This window comes from Temnothorax americanus, unplaced genomic scaffold (genome assembly GCF_048541705.1).
Source record: "Temnothorax americanus isolate GAGA-0224 unplaced genomic scaffold, ASM4854170v1 Scaffold15, whole genome shotgun sequence".
Classification (NCBI taxonomy): domain Eukaryota; kingdom Metazoa; phylum Arthropoda; class Insecta; order Hymenoptera; family Formicidae; genus Temnothorax; species Temnothorax americanus.
The window spans coordinates 1,959,473-1,979,758 of record NW_027509286.1 but is presented as its reverse complement, the minus strand read 5'-3'; the positions used below and the strand labels follow the sequence as shown (position 1 = coordinate 1,979,758).

Genomic DNA, 20,286 nt, shown 5'->3' with positions numbered 1-20,286 from the left:
TTACGAGTAATTATTTTTTATAAACAATTTCCTTCTACGTAAAAAAATTTTGTTTTGTTTAATTTTATATTGATATTTACGATTTTTTATATTTTCTTCTCTATTATTATTAGCGATTACAATCATTGATAGTTCTGCAAGTCTAATTATTTAAGCTACGATAGAAATTTATGTATAGATTATTAGTAAAGTAAATCCATTTTAAAACCAGAGACTAAATTTTTGTTCGTCAGTGAATAAATAACAAGGGAAATAATATTTGACGCTGACTGGCAAAGAAGATTTATTCGTATATCGCGATATCCATTTTACTATGATAGAATTTAAAATTTCTTTTTGTAAACTACATTGTAAACTACTTTGCAAATTACTGATAGATATCTTCGTGTTTTATGTTACAGATCTTGGTTTCTATGCATTGCCTGCCAAAGAAGAACTGAGCCCAATGTTTCCACACAATTCTAGTTCACATGAGATTTCTACAGAAACAAATGCCTTCGTACAAAATTCCATGGTAAGTATTTATATGTACATTGCATGTATTTGAGCTAATAACTTTTTATACATATATCACACCGTCATACCATCATGAACCGAAAATAAAACTGTGAAATTTTTGATGTCAATATAAATTATTATTGTAATGTATAAAAGTAGTGAAATTTAAAAACAAATTAATAAAAATATTGATACTCTTAATGAAACGGTTTATAAATTTTGTATGCGTCACATATGACTCGTAAAATACTATTTATAGAAATTACTCCAATCTAGGATTAATTGCATCATTTGTTGCACGAATATCCAGATAGATAAGATTTTTTATTCAACTTTAGCTACAAAAAGCCAAGAAGTGAACTTGGTTTACGAATATATACCTTATAAACACACTCATACTTTTCTTACTACCGCGTTCTACCGTTAACATCATCCTATTTGTGATTTTCTACTTTTTGTGGCTGAGTAGACACTCATAATTAGATATCTAATTATTTGCATTTACATCTGCAAATATATTAAATTACTTTGTTATGACTTATTTGTAGATTTAGTAAGTTACCTTTGTTGTTCCTTTTTTTTCTTACTTATTTGTAATCCGTAAATCACTATCTACGGTTATAACAATTATTGAGATTTGATTTATCTTATCTTTGTACATATATAATATTTTAGTTTCACATTATTGCATCATAGCTTACGTGTTTATTTATTGATCTTACACTCATTTGTTTAAAGACAAATATTTTCATTCTGAAACAAACGTAAACACGTCACGTTTTTTACGTGTTACAGGGGGATGTAGTAGTATTAGAGGAAAGCAGTCTGGATGGGGTGGGGGAAGGGGAAGGATCAGAGCACATTAGGTACTGTGATATCGAATCGATAGCAAACAGCAGCATGATGGCAGCACCTATTAGCCATCCCGAAGCTACCGCCGCCAATGACTTTTCAACCGTCCTGCTGAACCAAGCTGGTGAGTAAATTAAATATTTTAATGATAATTAGTAATATTCCTATACTTTACATTATTTGAATTTGCATATCTTATATTTACTTAATGTTTTATGTATTAATATACAAAAATAAGTATATCTTTTAGAAATTTAGATATTGTATTTATTATTTTGAAAACTGTTGTAAAGCTGAATAAAATTATAAGCTCAGCTGACAAATACTTATAAAGAAACGTGATATTAAAAGCATGAGTAGTTAAATAATTTAATTTTTTTATATAAATATCGTATTTTTAAATTATATAAAACGTTTTGTTAAACATTTTGTTAATAAATAAAAATAAAAAAATAAAAAAATATATTTCCAATAATATTCAAGAGAATAAACGCTTATATATCGAACAAAGATATTGGAAATTTTGACGACAAATGACGTTTACAGCGCGACATTACATTCTAATTACAGGTGAGTTCAACTCAACCGGCATAGGTAAGGCCTGCCAGTCAGTGGCGCCAGCAACCACAAAATACCCAACAAATCACCCTCAAATCTGCGATAATAATAATAAAATAAATAATCACAACAATGCAGAACATAATCATCACAAGTACAGAAAGCAAAACACACCGGGCTTGCTTGGTCTGCAGCTGGGCAGCTCCGCCAATAACTCTAAGTCTACTTGTAAGACATTAAGTGATAATAAGACTAGCTTTAGTACTGTATACATTAGGGTACATATAAGGGTAAGTGTAAATTTTGAAAGGGACGAAGTGTGTTACACCGTTGGGGTACCTAGCCTAGTTAGGATACCCAAGTCTGATAGTCCCCAACGGTTGTTACGCCTCCCTAACTCTGATGACAATTACTCCTTACTAGGGTCCTGCCTTGACCTAGGCGACAACAATAAATTTAAGGCTAATTTTAGTTATGTAAGTAATAACAACTCCAAGTCTGTGATATTGCTCAGCTCAACCAGTTACAGTAACCATTACCTCCTCTTTAGTGGTGGCTTTGACAAGATAGCTGCTGTTATCCCGGTACTTTGTATTAAAAGGGACGATTCTACCACCACATCGAATAGAATGAAACTACTAGGTGATAAGTACGCCCTAGTTACCAGTTTTGCTCAGATCTCTAGACTGCTTGCAAACGATAGAATTCTGGATGATTCTAACTCTGACATCCGAGTTTCGCTGAGCTGCCGAATAGCACGACACCTCTTGAAATCGCATTTGAATGTCAACTCTCTATTACCGGTGTCGGTTTGCGCTCAGAATTTCGCGATGTACACCGCAAGTTCTTCCATTACGCTTATCGTTTCCAGAAACGAAGTAATTGACCACACTTTGCGATCTTTCCTGAAAAATCTCACACAACTATATGTACAATCTTCTATTTCTCCATTATGTAATGTCACTGTGACCGAGCTGATGCAACACATATGTGTTCCACTATTAATAATATGTAAAAGTAATGATTACAACGTTGGAAATAATTATAATGAATATTATAATAACGAGTACAGTAACGTTGGTAGTATTGAAGAAGAAATTAATATTAGTAATAATAATCCAGATGTTATCGGAGACATTGTTGACATCGCTGTGTGCTACAAGACTAGTGTAATGACTACTAATGTTAGGATCTTAGGGTCTCAAAATGATGGTATTAGTTGTACCGAAGCAACAATATATACTGTTGGTGCTCTTTTATTTCAGGATAACAATAAGCCTCTAAACACTTGTTTTAAGATTAGTAGACATAGGGGATTGGTCACTACCGATCGCGAATCTAACTCTACCATTAAGTCTGTATTTAGGTCTAAGTTCAGCGATAAGTGTAGTAATGTTAAATTTGAAACATCTCATGCCGCTCGACTTGACGAATCTGACAACAGTAAGCAAGTTAAGTTGACTGTCAACATTCCTATAATGACTACCTGCAAGCCTACGATGACGCTTACATGCCAATCAGCCACCGTCGCATCCCAAACAATTGTTGTACCTGTATCTCGGGCGGAGAGTCGCACGAACGACAATGAAATGCGATTGGAATATTTCAATATACTCCAAAATGACCAAATATGTATCCAATATATGTTGCTAAGTCATACAGATGATCTTAATAAGAATGACTTGTGTCGTTGTGACGCAACTAAATTTAAAGACGCGCAAATTTATGCTATTGACAAGCTCAAGGCTACTACAACATCGAAAGATGACGCTCAGTTGATCTGCAAATATCACCGAGATACTCTCAAATACGACCAAAGTTGTAAGAACGATGACGATAATGCCATCATATGCAACGGCAACGAAGATTTCTCTTTATCGACTACGATATGTCACCTCCTAAAGCATTATGTGCGTGCATTAGTTTCTGCTTGTCGAAGAACATACGAGACGAACATGAACGAATACGAAGTTAATCGGCGTCGACTACGATCTGTCTTGGACGTCCTATCTCGCAAATGTATATCGAAGTTGTATGAAAACTACAACGAGCCTATTGCAAGTTACAAGCAACGTTGGGGCATACCAATGGGACTACGGTTGGTAGGAGGTGGAGAGAGTTCCTTGAACAGCGGAGGAGCTACCAATTGGGGAACAACGCAAGCCACTACGCCAAATAATAATAATACAAATCAGAGTGGATGGGGCGGTACACCCGGAAACCCACCCGGTAGTGCTAATGCACCGAATAATTGGGGCGGAAATACTGTCAATCGATCTGTCACTGGTAATCCAAATCAAAATCAAAATCAAGGACCACCTGGAAACCAAAATAATCCGGGTAAGAGCATATATTGTTAAAAGAAACTTAGACTTAATATATGTATATATCCAAAGTATCCATAAACATACGTACAAATTTTTTGACATTTAATATTTTATTAAATTATTCAGTATTCAATATTTAAATAAAATTATTTTATATAAGAATTATATTTAGATTTGATTTGTGTTAAATATTTTAATTGTCAAGATTTTTAAAATATTAATATATTACAGATTACACAATTGTATTAAAATATATTACAAAATATATGAATGTTTTGGATGTGTATAAATCTCTAGAAAAAATACTTGAGCATTAGCTGAATACGACTTTTAAACTTTATTTTTATTTATGATTTATAAAGACAATTGTATTTCTTGATTTATTAGGTAATGTGAGTAAAGTTAATAATCCCAATCAACAATCGAATCAACAATCTGGTCCGCCAACATCTCAATCAAATAACCCTACCCAAGGGAATCAGAATAATAACCAATGGTCTCAGGGAAAGTCTAATAATCCAAGTGGTCTTGGGCAAAATCCATCAGTGCAAAATAATAACAGTAGTGGCGTTCAACAACAGCAATCTTCAGGTTCAAGCGCAAACAACAATCAGTCCAATAATCCTACCCAAGGAGCTGTAAGCATTGGCAACACATCAACGACTAATAATCCGTCTACGAAGCAGCAACTCGAACAACTCAATACAATGCGGGAAGCACTCTTTAGTCATGACGGTTGGGGTTGTGTAAGTAAAATACAATATATTTGATGTATGATTATACATTTTAAAAGTGTAACATTGATCTTGAGATTACCTTTATTATTCGTCTCAACGAACTTTTCATGTGAAAGAATAATAGTATGCAGCATTAAACTTTGCAGTTGTTAATGGATTGCCAATTGTTTATTTCATATAATATTTGATATGACAATATTAACATATGAATAACTGTGCAGCAAAATGTGAATCAAGATACAAATTGGGACGTTCCGACATCACCCGAGCCTAGCATAACTAAAGACGGTGTTCCGATATGGAAACCACCAGTGAACAACGGCACTGATTTGTGGGAGGCGAATCTGCGTAACGGTGGACAGCCGCCGCCTCAACAGCAAACGAAAACACCGTGGGGCCATACTCCTGCGACTAACATCGGCGGCACTTGGGGTGAAGACGACGAAACGGCAGATTCATCCAACATGTGGACCGGTGCACCAACGCAATCACAGCCGAGCGCAGCTCAGTGGACTGGTGCTGCCGGTAACCAAGCCGGTATGTGGGGAGGTAGGCTGGTGAAGGCTGGAGATGCTAGATCTATATAGGCCAGATCTATATCCAAATTTTTTGATTTTGACTGAAAAATATCTTTGATTTTTCTAGTGTTATATTAGCTGTTTGTAATGTGCCTGTTAGCGCACTGCTAACGTATCCTTTATGTAACTATGTTCAGAAACCCGAGTCTCGTTCAGTTGCTATAACGCATTTGTAGTAGAACTCTGTAGATAATATAGAAGAAAATACTATATCATACTATAAACACATTATGTCGTTTTCATTCTTATTGTTATTTATTTTTTTTTATTCTGAGCACAAAGAGATAATACCTACTTTGTTAATACTTGATGTAATTAAGTTTATTAAAATATCTCTGTTACATTCTTTCTTTTTCTCTCTCTTAACATTACTTCTGCATTGGGAAACCACTAAGTTAAAATAGACATTACTTTAAAATATTTTGCAAATATGATAGTATATATAGTGTAGTTAAAACTAAGAAAATTCTTTGAAAGTAACGCTTTTACTTAATGTATATTAATGTTTGTATATATATATATATATACATATATATATATATATATTATTATTAAAGTGCAATACACGCATACATATATATAATATAAGAAAATCATTTTTGTAATTTATATTTTAGAAGAAATCTGGTGAAATAATATATACTGCGTATTTTGCATACTGTCATTTGACCGACATTGGGGAATCCTGAACAAAGTTTCATATTCTTAAATTTTTTTAGATAAATAATTGGCTACAAACTACATTAGAACTTACACTTGTATTTGCGCAGTTGAAAGTAATGCAAAATAATACATTAATTATATTATTATGCTTTTGACACATTCAGCTGCGGCTTATGTTTAGTGAAAGTGTATGTTATATATTTGCTAGTTAATTAAATAGAGAGACTCCGGCATTCACAAAGCTTTAAGATAAAAATGGGGGGATACAGTTCAAGCGATTTTCATTTGATTTTGCATATTTGCCTTTGCAAGTGCTATCAGTTTCAGGCGATTTTTGTTACTTTTGTTTGAGGAAATGTTATGCTGTTTATATGGAAATATGCTTTTTATGTGTGTGGAAGTGCCATGTTAGATGCTTTCACCCTAAGCCAAACATATGCATAAAATTAACGACAGTATTATATTTATATTAAATATATTTATATTAAATATAAAGTATATTTATATTTTACAATATAAGTACAATAATTTCTTTGAATATTAGTTTTTTCTTAATTTTTATTTTATTATATCCCGTTTATACACGTTATGTTAATTATCTATTATAAAATTATAAATGTCTTATGCTTCTGCATATACTTATCATTGTGGATATAGAAATGTAACGAAATCAATTTATGTAATCTATCACTTGCATAATAGAATAATTTTTTTTACTGAATAATATTATATGTATACAAATTTAAATTGATGATTTTAGCCATGACTGGTTGCAATGCAAAATCAAACTATACCGATTTATAAGTAATTGCCTTATTTGTTCGTGATTATCTGTATATATAAAATTGTACATTTTTAATTGTGATGAATAGATTTAACGCAGATTTAATGAAATATGCATGTCACATGTTCAGATGAGATTACTTATAAATCGATATAATTATCGCACACGACGAAGGTAATTTGTAATTACATGAAACATTGATTGTGACAGGATCTAATTGGGGCGATCCTAGAATAGACCATAGAGATCCAAGAGACCTGCGATCTGTGGATCCACGAGAAATGCGTGATCCTCGAGATCACCGTATGTCCTTGGATCCCAGAGATCATATGCGTGTGATGGATCCTATGGCGCGCGATCCACGAATGGCTGATATGCGTGGTGATCCACGTGGAATATCAGGGCGATTACATGGCGCAAACGCCGACGCCATGTGGACTCAGCCACCTGGCCCGCCTCATCATCAGATGGGTCATCAACATCCATCTGGGCCGCCAGCCAAGATGCTTAATCCGTCGAACATGAATCAATGGGCTGCACAACCACCGAAGGACATCATGCCCGGCAAACCGTCCGGCTGGGAGGAACCTTCACCGCCGACGCAACGACGTAATGTGCCCAATTATGACGACGGAACAAGCCTCTGGGGAAATCCGGCTGCTAATCAACGTGCTATGCCAGGTAGCAAGGTTTCACATTGGAAGGATATACCTGCACCAAACTTGGCTCGTGGAGGTACGCGTTCGCGGAACGTCCCAAAATCTTTTTTTTTGTTTTATATTGTAAAAAATTGTAGAAAAAAGTAATCAATGTGCACAACGTATATAATACACTTTTCATCTTAAAGCTTTATTTAATGGTACCTACTAATCTGCGTGCTCTTTATTGCAGGCATGCAATGTCCACCAGGCATGCCTCAGAATAGAATGCCAGGTCAACCTGGAATGAAACCAGATGTAAGTAATCCCATGTGGGGCCATCCTGGGGCTCCAGGCGGACGCAATGGAACATGGACAGACGGTCCGCACGATACTGCATCTTGGGATGATCCTAAGACACCGGCTACTTGGAACGAGCCTCCACTAAATCCTGGTTGGGGTGGTCCAACTGCGCACAAGCCAAAGCCTATGGGACCTGCCGGTAGCTGGACTGATTCTGATATGGATCCGACTCCTAGCTGGGCACATCCTGCAAAACCTACTTTAACAAAAGAAGTTATTTGGAACAGTCGCGAGTTTCGTTATCTCTGCGATTTAGGATTTAAGGTATGATATCTTCAATCTTTGTCTATATTTTGCATGTATTTCTAATTTTTATTTAATTGATCTATCATATAATATATATATATATATATATATGTAGGTCCAGAGGTATGTTCCGGGACTGTTTACGTTTTTTGAAATGTACAGTCCTGGAATATAACGCATATATATGTAATCAGATTCAAAAAACTGTCCCAAAAAATGCCGTAGGACATCAATTTTTTCCAGGACAGTCCTGGAAACTGCCAAATGTCCCGGAATATACCGATATCAAAAATAAAAGTCCCGGAACATACTTCCGGACCTACATATATATATATATATATATATTTAATAATTAATATTAAATATATTAAAATATTACTTAATTATATTTTTTGCTAAAGGCTTATAAATTTAAATTTGTAGAAATCTTAATTGTTAATATAAACACATATAATTTGACTTAATTATTTTATTCAATTTTTATCAAAGCATATAAAATTAATTCTTAAAACAATGAAATTAATTCTAAATATTTTCAATTTTGCTATTAATGAATGAACTTTTCATGGGATAGTATATCGTAAAATATGTGATTATTCTATTATTTTAGAAAGAGGATGTTGAAGTAGCATTGAGGAATCGAGAAATGAATCGAGAAGAGGCATTGGAACTTCTCAATCAAATACGTCCTGTCGATCAGTGGAGACGTCACGAGACACACTCAGGTTACGATCCGACGCATCAAGCAACTACCACACCAGCCTATCCTCGATTCAATCACGTCGGACAGCAGATGTCATTCCCTCCGGTAAGCTTAATTAACGTTGTTAAATAGTTTTCAGAAAAAATTTTGTGTGATTTTAAACGATATTCTGAGATATACCCCGATTTTATATAATAAATTTTTAAATATAATCTTTCATTAACAGTGCTATTTTTGAAAATGAATGAAGCTAAGATATTTGACAATAAATAAGTTACGCGTTGTGGTTTTCGTGAAAATTGCTTAACGAGTGATTGAGCGTGTGTACACTTCGTCAGCATTTTATGAATTAACAATATCTAATAGTTGAAAGTAATGAATTAAAGTGGAATTTTGAAACCGCTACAAAATGCGGAATAGTTACTAACTGTTTTCTATGTGTATCCAACTGTTTTCGTTATATTATGTGAAATACTTGTATATTTTTATACATATTCGGAAACGGTAACAACTCAATTACCGGAGAGATAAAATATTTGAATATGAGGAGAGAGATACCAATTCTTAGTTATGATCGATGTTTGGGAAACACATTTTGTACGGCATATTAATTCGATAGAAGAGACAGAAAGGAAATAGTCTTGGGGTACAATTTGTATTTAACATAGGGTGGCGGAGTGCCTAGTGGGGCAACCAGTGGGGGAGTGGGTGGGTCTGTCACCAGTGCTAGTCTTCTCAAGCTTCAGCAACAGCAACAGCAGCAGACAGCTGTTCCGTTACAGCAACAACAACCAAGTACCAATACGCCACAACCCCCTTTCAACCAGGTGAATAAACTCATGTTTAACGAAGTTCTATATCGAGGGGTTCCATGGTTTCTTTTTATATTTATTTTTTTTTGTTACAAGAAATGCGTGATGAGATAAATGCCTGATTTTCTAGTTATTATCGCGTGAGTAGCATGCGATCGCGACAATATAAGAGTTTGTTTTTATTTATTAATTATTAAAAAAATAATAATCAAGAATTGATATTTCTTATAAATACTATATAAAAAGATTTACTCATATAGCGAATACATACAAGAAAGGTTATAGCGACAAGATTATTTTATACTAGGCATATTTATGAATTAAATATGTATCTTTATTGAATTTATAGGATTAATAATTCTTGTTGGCAAACGATGGCAATTCTTTTTCTTATATTAGCTTATATTCATCTGTTTAATCTGATTTTTGAATGCATGAATTTGCGTTTGATGCTATATTAGTCTTATGCATGTAAATCACTATTTTGTTATTAATAACGTATTACTAACTCTACGGTTAATATCATAGTTATAAATCGAACATTTATCGAACTATAATAATTTAGTTATTTATAGGATATCTTATACAAGTAGTGTTAATATTTCATAATTTTTAAAGAACTTAGTAGGATGTTTTTACTATAGTATAAAACATCTCCAGATTATAAATCGGGCTGTTTGTAATTTATTCGAACGTATATATATATAGTTATATGTATATTCACATAATATCTGAAAACATAAATTTATATTCAACTATATATTTGGTTTTAGTTTCCGACTATAACAGTACGGACATTGAATAAAATAAAATTTTATTGATCACAAAAAATGTGATCACACATATATTTGAAAACATAATTATGTATCTATTTTATTTTTTCATTCGGTTTAATATATATTATAATCGATGATACTAATGATGATAATAAAATTAATTTTCAGGCATCTCGCGCATCACAAAATCAACCAAGTACACAGCAATTGCGGATGCTTGTGCAACAAATTCAACTAGCTGTTCACGAAGGATATTTGAACCACCAGATCTTGAATCAACCTTTAGCGCCTCAAACTCTGATGCTATTGAATCAGTTGCTACAGCAAATCAAAGTCCTTCAGCAATTACATCAACAACATGCTGTTCAAAATACAATGAAGGGAAGCAATCAGTCAGCTCTACAGATCAGTGTTCAGATCACGAAGACCAAGCAGCAGATCACGAATTTGCAGAATCAAATTGCGGTACAGCAAGCAACGTATATGAAGCAACAGCAGCAACATTCAGCTCCTCCATCGCAGGCATCGGAATATTACAAATCTTCCGTGCACGATCCCATGTCAGCTCTGCAAAACAGTTTCAGCGATTTAACGATGAACAAAGAGCCTCCGGTGGTACATATCAGTTTATATAAAAGATATCAAATTCTGATGTGAGCAACTATAACCTACATTATTTTTATTTTATTTGTTATAGAGTCAGCAACAATCAAGATTAAATCAATGGAAACTGCCATGTCCAATTGATAAGGACGGCGATTTGGTATCGAACGAATTTTCCCGTGCTCCCGGAACTACGAGTAAACCGCCCGCAACTCCTGGCGGCTTGACTCAGTCACATAGTAGTCCGAATATGAATCCCTTGCTAAGTCAAGGAGATGGCACATGGTCTTCTCGACTCGGCGACAGCGGCTGGCCTGATCCGAGCAATAGCGATTCAACCGACGGAAAGGACTGGCAACCAGGTGGTGCTGCATATACTGATCTTGTTCCAGAGTTCGAGCCAGGGAAGCCATGGAAGGTAATCCATTTCCAATACTACTAATCATTACTATTTTTTTGCCATTATGAATATTCCATTCGAATGCGAGAAAATAGTGTTCGTACATGTGTATTTAGAAAAATACGCGCAAATTATTGACATGTACAATAAAAGCAGCAGAGTATTAGTATTTAAAGCTTATCCAGGTCCACCTATATTTCATTTCATTTTAGGGTACCCAGATAAAAAGCATCGAGGATGATCCTAGCATCACTCCTGGCTCAGTTGTACGTTCTCCGTTATCTCTGGCTACTATTAAGGATACCGACACGATCTTTTCATCGAGCAGCAAGACATCACCGCCACCGCAAGCAGCTAATCCTGATACATCGATCCCGAGTTTAAGCAATTCTACATGGACATTTAATCCACCAGCCACTACACCTAGTGCGTTTACTAGGTAATGATTTTAAATGTATGACGTACATTATCACATTCTCTTTTTGAACGTACATTAAAAAAAATTCAATTTATTACAGCACTTCCAAAAATACATGGGGAGAATCCGCTCCTCCGCCTACTGCTGTGACTTCGGAACTCTGGGGTGCACCGATGAGCAAAGCGCGTGGTCCACCTCCTGGTTTAAGCAGTAAAGGGGCTACGAACGCAAGCAATGGTTGGGGTGTTGGCTTAGGAAGTGTTAGTAGATCGTCTAGTTCGTGGGGCCTCCAAGCATCCACCGTCAGTAATTCGACTTGGATGTCTACTTGGCTTTTGTTGAAGAATCTTACTCCACAAATCGACGGCTCTACTTTGAAAACGTTGTGTATGCAACACGGACCGGTTCAAGACTTCCGTCTCTACCAGAATCATGGAATTGCTCTGACAAAATATTCTTCTCGCGACGAAGCAATCAAGGTAAACGGAATTTACTGTAATTTTTTATCTTAAAATTCTTACTAGTTTTAATATTTGTTAACAAATTATCTTTTAGTGGCTGAAATATTTCACGAGATTGTCAATTTTCTTTTCCAGGCTCAAGGAGCCCTAAACAATTGCGTCCTGGGTAACACAACGATATTCGCCGAGTCGCCTGGAGATAACGAGGTTACTGCGATTCTGCAGCAACTCGGCCATGGCGGACAGCAACAGGCCGGCGGTTCTGGAGGAGCCGGATGGGGCCTTAGATCAACTAACAAAGCTGGCCCGCCGCCCGATACATGGGGAGGCAGCTCTAGTCAGCTCTGGGGCGCTCCGCCCACCAGCAATTCCCTGTGGAGTAACGCGGGAATTGACAACAGCGATCAGCAACGAGCAACTCCCAGTTCTCTCACCTCGTACTTACCGGGAGATCTTTTGGGAGGTGAGTCGATGTAGAGAACGAGAGGCCATCCGCCCGAAATCTCGTCAAATAATTGAAAAATTTACTTGCTTATTACGCAAGTCCAGATATGCAGCTCGGCTGACGCAAACTTCGTGATCGAATGCATATTACTTCCCTTCTGATCCCCGCCTCTCATTTCTTTAAGATTACATGATTACATTTTGTATATCTTAGTATTATCATGTATTGATCAGTGTCTTTGGCTAAAGCGGATACGACATGTGTCTGCTTGTGTAATCGTTGATGATAGGAGAAGCTGAGCATGTGAGAGGATGAGGGAATGGGAGGGGAAGCTTATAGAGAGTGATAGACGGTGTGAAAGAGAAAGAGCGAGAAAGAGAGAGAGAGAATGAGACGGACGAGGTTTTCACGAAACGTCAATTATATTGCTAAGAAACGCAATTACTATAACGAGTTACTTAACAAAAAAAATTACTACCCTCGTATCCGCCTTGAGTAGAACACGCGTAAGCAAAAAAAATCGCAGCGGCATACAGCCAAATCGTGCGATAAATATCTAATTTTACATGACAAACTACACTCTACACATATAACACATTCATAAAGAACACTCGACAAGAAAGAAAGGTACTTGCAAATGTGAATTTTGCGGTCGCGTCATTACTTCGAGGAGATTTACGGATTGCGGAAGATCAAGTTGGACCAATTGCAACGGTCTCTTCATTAACATATTGGTGCGTGTATTGCGTGCGATTTGCCACGATGTATAACGACGAAGTGGCGTTCTCGTCGTTCCAAGCCAATCTCTAGTAGGCATTTCTAATCTGAAGATAACGTGTAGAAGAAGGAAGATGAAGAAAACAAAAAGAGAACTCCGCGCTCTCTGCCATTTTACTATGAATGGCAGGCGCTTTTCAATGAAGATTTATCGGCCGAGGGTCTCTGATCAGGTCAAAGAGTGTTCCATTTTTGCTGGACAGTTTTGAAGACTGCAGCGAGTATCAAACGTAGACTGTATCAATCTAATCAAAAGAAAGAAACCTTAAAAAAAAACAAGCATTGACGTCGCTGCCTGGTGTTCTGCCCCGACCCCGACCCCACCCCCCACTGCACTCTCCGGACCCTCCACGAATGTGGAAGAAACGAGGAATGCAGGGATATCAGATCAGCTGGGCAACGACGCAACGATACCAAATGTTATCGCAATAACGTAAATTTTATTCTATATTAAATCTAGATGCCACCTGTCGTGCCAATGTCCAGTGTGTCTCTTTACCATTTATTAACGTAGAGTTTAAATGAAGAAAAAAAAGGAAGAAATACATGCGAAAGAAGGAACGGGGGGAAAAAACGGATGAGATGAAGATTCGAAGACGAGGGAAGACCGAGAAAAGTGCTGACGAAACGGCTAATAAAGCGGTTGAAAGGTCGGGTTTACATTAAAGTAAACGTGAAGACGAGTAATGAGCACTGCGTACTGATTACCGGTACGTAGCATATTACGCTTCTCATTAGTGATGTTCGAACTCGAGGAATCACGATGATCCGCGTAAGATCGCAACGCGAGTAATGGCGATGTTACGAATGTATGGCATTTATTACGGGCGCATTGCGGAGCTCGGTCTAGGATGAATTAAATTAGTTTTTCTCTTCAACGTCAAAGGTACCTGAATGGACTGATAACCAAACGACGAACAAGCGAACCGTTATTTACTCATGCACAACAGTTTCCTTTTTATTTTTCGCTTCTCCGTGTCGGTGGAGGATTTTTTTTTTCCGGGAACGTTTCGCGAGATCAATCACTGGCGCAACCGCGAACGACGTGAAAGAGACGGCTTTTTTTCCTTCGTGAACTGAAAGATGTAGAAAAAAGAGTAAGAGAGAAAGATATATATATTATATTACATATATAAGCATATATGAAACTAGAAGGAAAAAAAGAAACAATCAGGACGCTGTTCAGCGAGACGCGCGCAATAAAAGTGAACAACTACATATACACACGCTGATCATACACGTTTGCCACGCATGACTGAACCTGCATGCTTGCAAATGTCAAACACGCCAAGCTAAGGAAACGTACATAGTAGCATTGGTCGACAATGATTCCGCCGCTTCCATGCGATCGGTCGATCCTCGCGGATACCGGACCACTATATCCTTTGGCGTATATCAGTAAATCAAAAAACATTGGGAATTTTTATATTTGTTGCCTTCCAAGGGGAAAAGAAAGAGGTGAGGGAAAGAGAGAGATAGATCACTTTTCGTAGGAGACATCATCAAAATAAAAGTCACATATTTCGCGCATTATACGACGGGGTGCATCGGTCCATGACGAGGCCGCGGGATGAGAAATCCGCGTGGTTCCGCCGGTCACGTCGCTTCGACTCTGTCGGCCAGTGTTGTCATGCGTAATATTTAATTTTAATATTTTCGTAAGATTGCATAATCTAAGGTATTCATAATTATTGTGTAGCGTAAATAGGGTTCAAGTGGAAGTGGTAAAAAATACGACGATGCGATTATGACGACTTATGTGAGCTGCCCTTGCAAAAACAATACAAGAAAAAAAAAGAAAAAAGGTAAAGTAGTGGAAGCGCTGCTTATGAGAGTCGTTCTGTACATAATTATATCGTATTTCTGAGAGAGTAGGCTGCCACACACATACACACACACACACACACACACGCAAGTCGAGAAGACGAATTTTTAAGCGATAACACACTGGCTAGATAGAGTAGTAGTATTAAGACGGTAGTATTTAAGGATGATGAAAGTAAGGCAGTGTGTGATCGCTTAAATTTTCAGATCGATTCCATCTGTTATAACAATCCATGGATAATCCATCCATGGATTTCATTTACAGATTCCGTCTGTTACGTCGCTTCTTTCAAGTTGGCGTATCGAAGACAACGGGAAATAAATTTTTAATCAAATTGACATTTTAGTTGAAAATAAATTTCTTACTGCCTTCAAGATCGGATTTATCAATGAAACTTACTTAAACGAAAAAAATCGAAGGCTGTCGAATTGATTTACGCTTCGCGAATTGCGTGATCGACTACTTTCAAGGGTACGATATAAATCTCATAAATCTCCCATTACTATGTTATATAGTAACACAGACATACCCCCCTTCTCCTGTACATACATATATGTATGTAATATGTATATGTATGGTATAGCATAACGCCTCCTTACATTTTACTTAACAAAGTTTAGTAGTGTGCGATAAGTAGAGTGGGAATATGTGGGAAAATTGTATTAGGTATAAAGATAATTATTATATGAACTTATGCTGCACGCTTATGCTACATACCCTAAATTTATGATTATGAACTATTGATACTAATAACTAAGTAACATTATAGTTGTATTTGTGGGTGATAGTTCTGACGCAAATTGACAAAATAATTCTTTGAATGAAATCTTTAAATAATTATTTTAAGACGTTTAAAAAGATTAGATTAAAAGATAGGCATTTTTAAACGGGGCAAGATATATAATGGCGTTTTAACAGTTCTATAATAGATTTTAAGAATGTAAACTTAAAATATATATAAGTGTTTGAAGACTTAAATTCATGAATGCAGGTATAAAAGAAGAAGAAATGTACAATGGAGTGAGTGAGGCAGAATGGACGTGAGAGATGAGATAACAGATGGAGCGAGTGAACGTACGAACGATTACAGTGGACGGAATAGAGGGAACATATGAACGAAAAGTAAAAGCAAAATCCAATTGCTTGCTTTCACAAAAAAGCACGGAGCGTGGTGTGATAGTGAAATAAGCGAATCATTCGTTTGCATTTCTCAATACCTGCAGACATGCGTTTTCATTACAGTTTTCTTCTTTGCCTCGGTAAACATTTTAAGTGCAAGATAGCGTAAGTTAGCACACATGCTAATTTACGCTATGGGGAAGGCTAATCGAAGGATTGAATAATATTTAAAGTATGAAGGGCCGTTAATTTTGAGAATCAAAGGGGGGGAACTTTTCTCCGAGTTAGCCAAGATGAAATCGGTCAACCTAATGCTAATTTGTTGTGATAACAGTGATTTACAGCCAAGGTATTTATATTTAGCTGTTTAGGGTCTCTTACGGTGTGAGTAACGGTATGAGTAATCGATATAATCCAATGGATTTTAATATTAATAGTACCATAAAGTTTAACGAATAAATTTCAATTGCGTACGTAAGTAATAACAGTAATAATAATAATAATAATAATAAAAATAATAATATCTCTAATAATAATGATTGAATTAATGATCAATTAGAGATCAACCAATCAGGAGTAACTGATCATATATATATATATATATATATATATATATATATATATATATATATATATATAAAGCTCCCGAAAGGTGCAAAGTGCGTACTTGTAAATGTGCGTGCGTGAAACTTGTGCGTATATATGTCATACACAATTGACTAAAACATATTCGATCGATCGTCGCGATGGAATTGTACGAGACGCGCTCTAGGTGCTGCGTGCGAGAGGATAATGCACATTCACATACATACACATGTGTATTTGCGCGCGTACTTTTTATGCGATAATAAGGTAATAAGGGAATAATATGAAAACTATAATTTTTAAATGATAAACACTAACGATACCGACGCGTGTAGCTTATCGCTTTATTATAATCTAACGCAAGTTAACTTTAATCTTTCTAACTCGTTGCCTTTTATTATTCGATACATTTTACACAAACATACGACATACACACATTCACAGATACATATATAAATAAAATACACAATCGCGAGATGATAAATAAATAAATTCGATAAAAATGGACTGACTATATAGCGGACGTAAGATAATAACTAAATTCGTTCATACACACAGACACACACGAGTACATACTTTACAAACACTTGGTACAAAACAGTTGTTTTATTGGTGGTTAATAGCAGCTAAAAAGAGATAGGAAAGTGTCAGAAAGCAGGAAAAGAAAACTGTGTTAATGGGGACGGAGAAGTAAATTATTCGTATATCATTCTGATAGTGTGAGATTCACACGCGACCCTTAATTCTAATTTGGCTTAATTTTAATTTGTACATATGTATATCTAGTACAATACCTAGCGTTTAGTTTTCATTTATATAGCATTGATCAATTTTTGCAGAAATTGAAACACGATACGGGAAAATGATTTGAAAAATCGATTTTAGAAATGCATTTACGTTGATTTTTTACGCTCGAATTTTATGCAATGATATTTTATGACATTACTATTAAAGCAAAATATTTTTATACAAACGAAATAAATAAAAAGAGGCAGACAAATCTGTAGCTCGTAAGAGTTTGTTCTGTACTGGAAATACTTCAGGATAACGAAAATGATCGTGGAATGGCAGTGCTTTTTTAATATCTCTGTTTTGTTCGTTACATTGATATCTCTATCGATAGAAAAATACTGAAAAGCGAACGTTCCAAACAAAAGAGTATCATTACTCGATGCATGTCGTATATGTGATAAATAATCCTTCAACAAGTTGTGAAGCGAAACTTGTGAAACAGCGATTCCGCGAGGATCGCGCTATCTCGATAGAAAAGAAACTCGATTTTGTCCTCCCGACAAGATTTTATCCTGTAATTTCTCAATCGTTCGTAAACAGGAAGGTTCGCATTTATATCGGAGCGACAATCGCTTCATATCAATTTGCAACAATAATGGTACAAATAATCGTATATAACAGTATTTTTAATGCCTCGTTACATCGCACGCGATTGTGTATAATATAACACATGTGCAATAGCTCGTCAAGACGCTTACGTAGAATTATAATTAATTATTAATTAGGACATATCGCACTGCCGTTGCACCGTCATTCCGCTCTTTCCGCTTTCTTTTTACGCGAATAATAGTCTTCGCTTGTGTGTGCCTTCCCTTTTTTCTTTCGAGTGTTATGTAACTATATGTAAGATCGATCATTGTACTCCTACTTGACATTTTTATAGAGCTTAACTCGTGACGATGTACGCTGTCGCTCTGATGTGATTATTTTTTTTTTTAAGTATCGCTGCTACGAGGGATCAATGTCTAGAAATCGCGCTGACGCTTATTACGACGAGCCAGTATTTCCTTCCACGCGTGACAACGGTTTCATCGCTACGGCAAATCGTTAGACGAGCGATTTGTCCATGCGATAGAGCCGCGCGCGTGACAGTCGCGATTTCCTGCAGCCGTGATCCCGAGATGCAGCTATGGTCCGTATAAGAAGGAGAAAAAGAATATCTATATCTCGTGTTCCCTGTAAGCCGGTATTCTCGTGTTATACCATACCACTTAGCGTGTACCACGGTACAATGGCAACTAGCTATCGCACGGTATTAGCTATTGTACGGAAATATCGCAATGTCGTACTGTCAGCTTACGTAACGAGAAAATCTATCGTGGACCATAATTGCGATCCGGGCTGATGGTGGCTGTAGCCAATCGCGATTGATTCGTTTCCCGCCCGCGTTGATTCTTCTTCTTAGGCATCAAGTCGTCCGAAAATTTCCGAAGCGCATTAGGAATAAAATCCTTTAATTAGACCATATATGTAGGGTGTATTGGATCAGTAGTTTAAGGGGTCTGCTTTGTCTCTCTGGTGTCACTTAAAAACCAGTCCTAGTCGGATCCACGCGCGTAATTAAATTGGAACTTCGAGCGGACGCCAACGCCGTTTAATCATTACTTTTAATTGTTTCATAAACACGCCGCTCATTACGATGAAAGCAAGCTTGGTTTTATTTTTCGAGAAGGTCGGGGGAGGTGAGTGATCCAGCTAATTCACTCGCATCAATGTAATCGTGTTTTACTTAGGAAAATACCGTCACGCAATTAGTCCCGAAAATTGATTCTAGATCGTAGGAAATTGCCCCCAAAATTTGTCTACTAATTGTACGTATCGATTCGGGTTCGTGCTTCTAGATAATTACGTCGTCGCGTAAACGTAGTTTATGCACGAGGACTATATTTGCTATATATGCTACATAAAGGTCGTGACAATATATATATTAGAGAACTGTTGTGTGTGTGTGTGTGTGTGTGTGTGTGTGTGTGTGTGTGTGTGTGTGTGTGTGTGTGTGTGTGTGTGTGTGTGTGTGTGTGTGTGTGTGTGTGTGTGTGTGTGTGTTATTTTAGTCAACTTGCTCTCGAGTATCGTATATCATTGTTGCATTTCCGCACCACGCGTTTCCTAGTAATTGAGTCACTAATTTAGTATCGCGTATATGTATGTATATATAGAGCGTCAGTGCATTTCGTTTCCACTTGATATCGTATATTTACTGGAATTTACGCCCACGAAACAGAATGCAACGAGAGAAGGAAGTGTCCTGCGAAGAGAAATCGAACAGTTTCGCATTGAACAGTGAACTGTGTTGACAGTTAACTAATTACTGAGTTAAATTCGC

General features: G+C 36.4%; 1 protein-coding gene across 8 annotated transcripts in view; it reads left to right on the top strand.

Annotated features, from left to right (window-relative positions):
* Gw (trinucleotide repeat containing adaptor protein gawky) overlaps positions 1–20,286 on the top strand; it is a 72,455-nt gene that overhangs the window by 15,647 nt on the left and 36,522 nt on the right. For 5 of the 8 annotated variants that reach the window (XM_077401779.1, XM_077401780.1, XM_077401778.1 and 2 more), the window contains exons 3-16: positions 402–514; positions 1,294–1,474; positions 1,921–4,248; positions 4,623–4,981; positions 5,194–5,521; positions 7,208–7,732; positions 7,889–8,262; positions 8,855–9,052; positions 9,616–9,774; positions 10,704–11,150; positions 11,233–11,556; positions 11,751–11,977; positions 12,057–12,435; positions 12,553–12,880. In XM_077401779.1, coding sequence (XP_077257905.1) covers positions 446–514; positions 1,294–1,474; positions 1,921–4,248; positions 4,623–4,981; positions 5,194–5,521; positions 7,208–7,732; positions 7,889–8,262; positions 8,855–9,052; positions 9,616–9,774; positions 10,704–11,150; positions 11,233–11,556; positions 11,751–11,977; positions 12,057–12,435; positions 12,553–12,880 — 6,226 coding nt within the window. In that variant the 5' untranslated portion in view covers positions 402–445. The remainder of the gene's footprint in view (positions 1–401; positions 515–1,293; positions 1,475–1,920; positions 4,249–4,622; positions 4,982–5,193; positions 5,522–7,207; positions 7,733–7,888; positions 8,263–8,854; positions 9,053–9,615; positions 9,775–10,703; positions 11,151–11,232; positions 11,557–11,750; positions 11,978–12,056; positions 12,436–12,552; positions 12,881–20,286) is intronic. The other 3 variants (XM_077401783.1, XM_077401784.1, XM_077401786.1) reach the window with 3 other exon arrangements.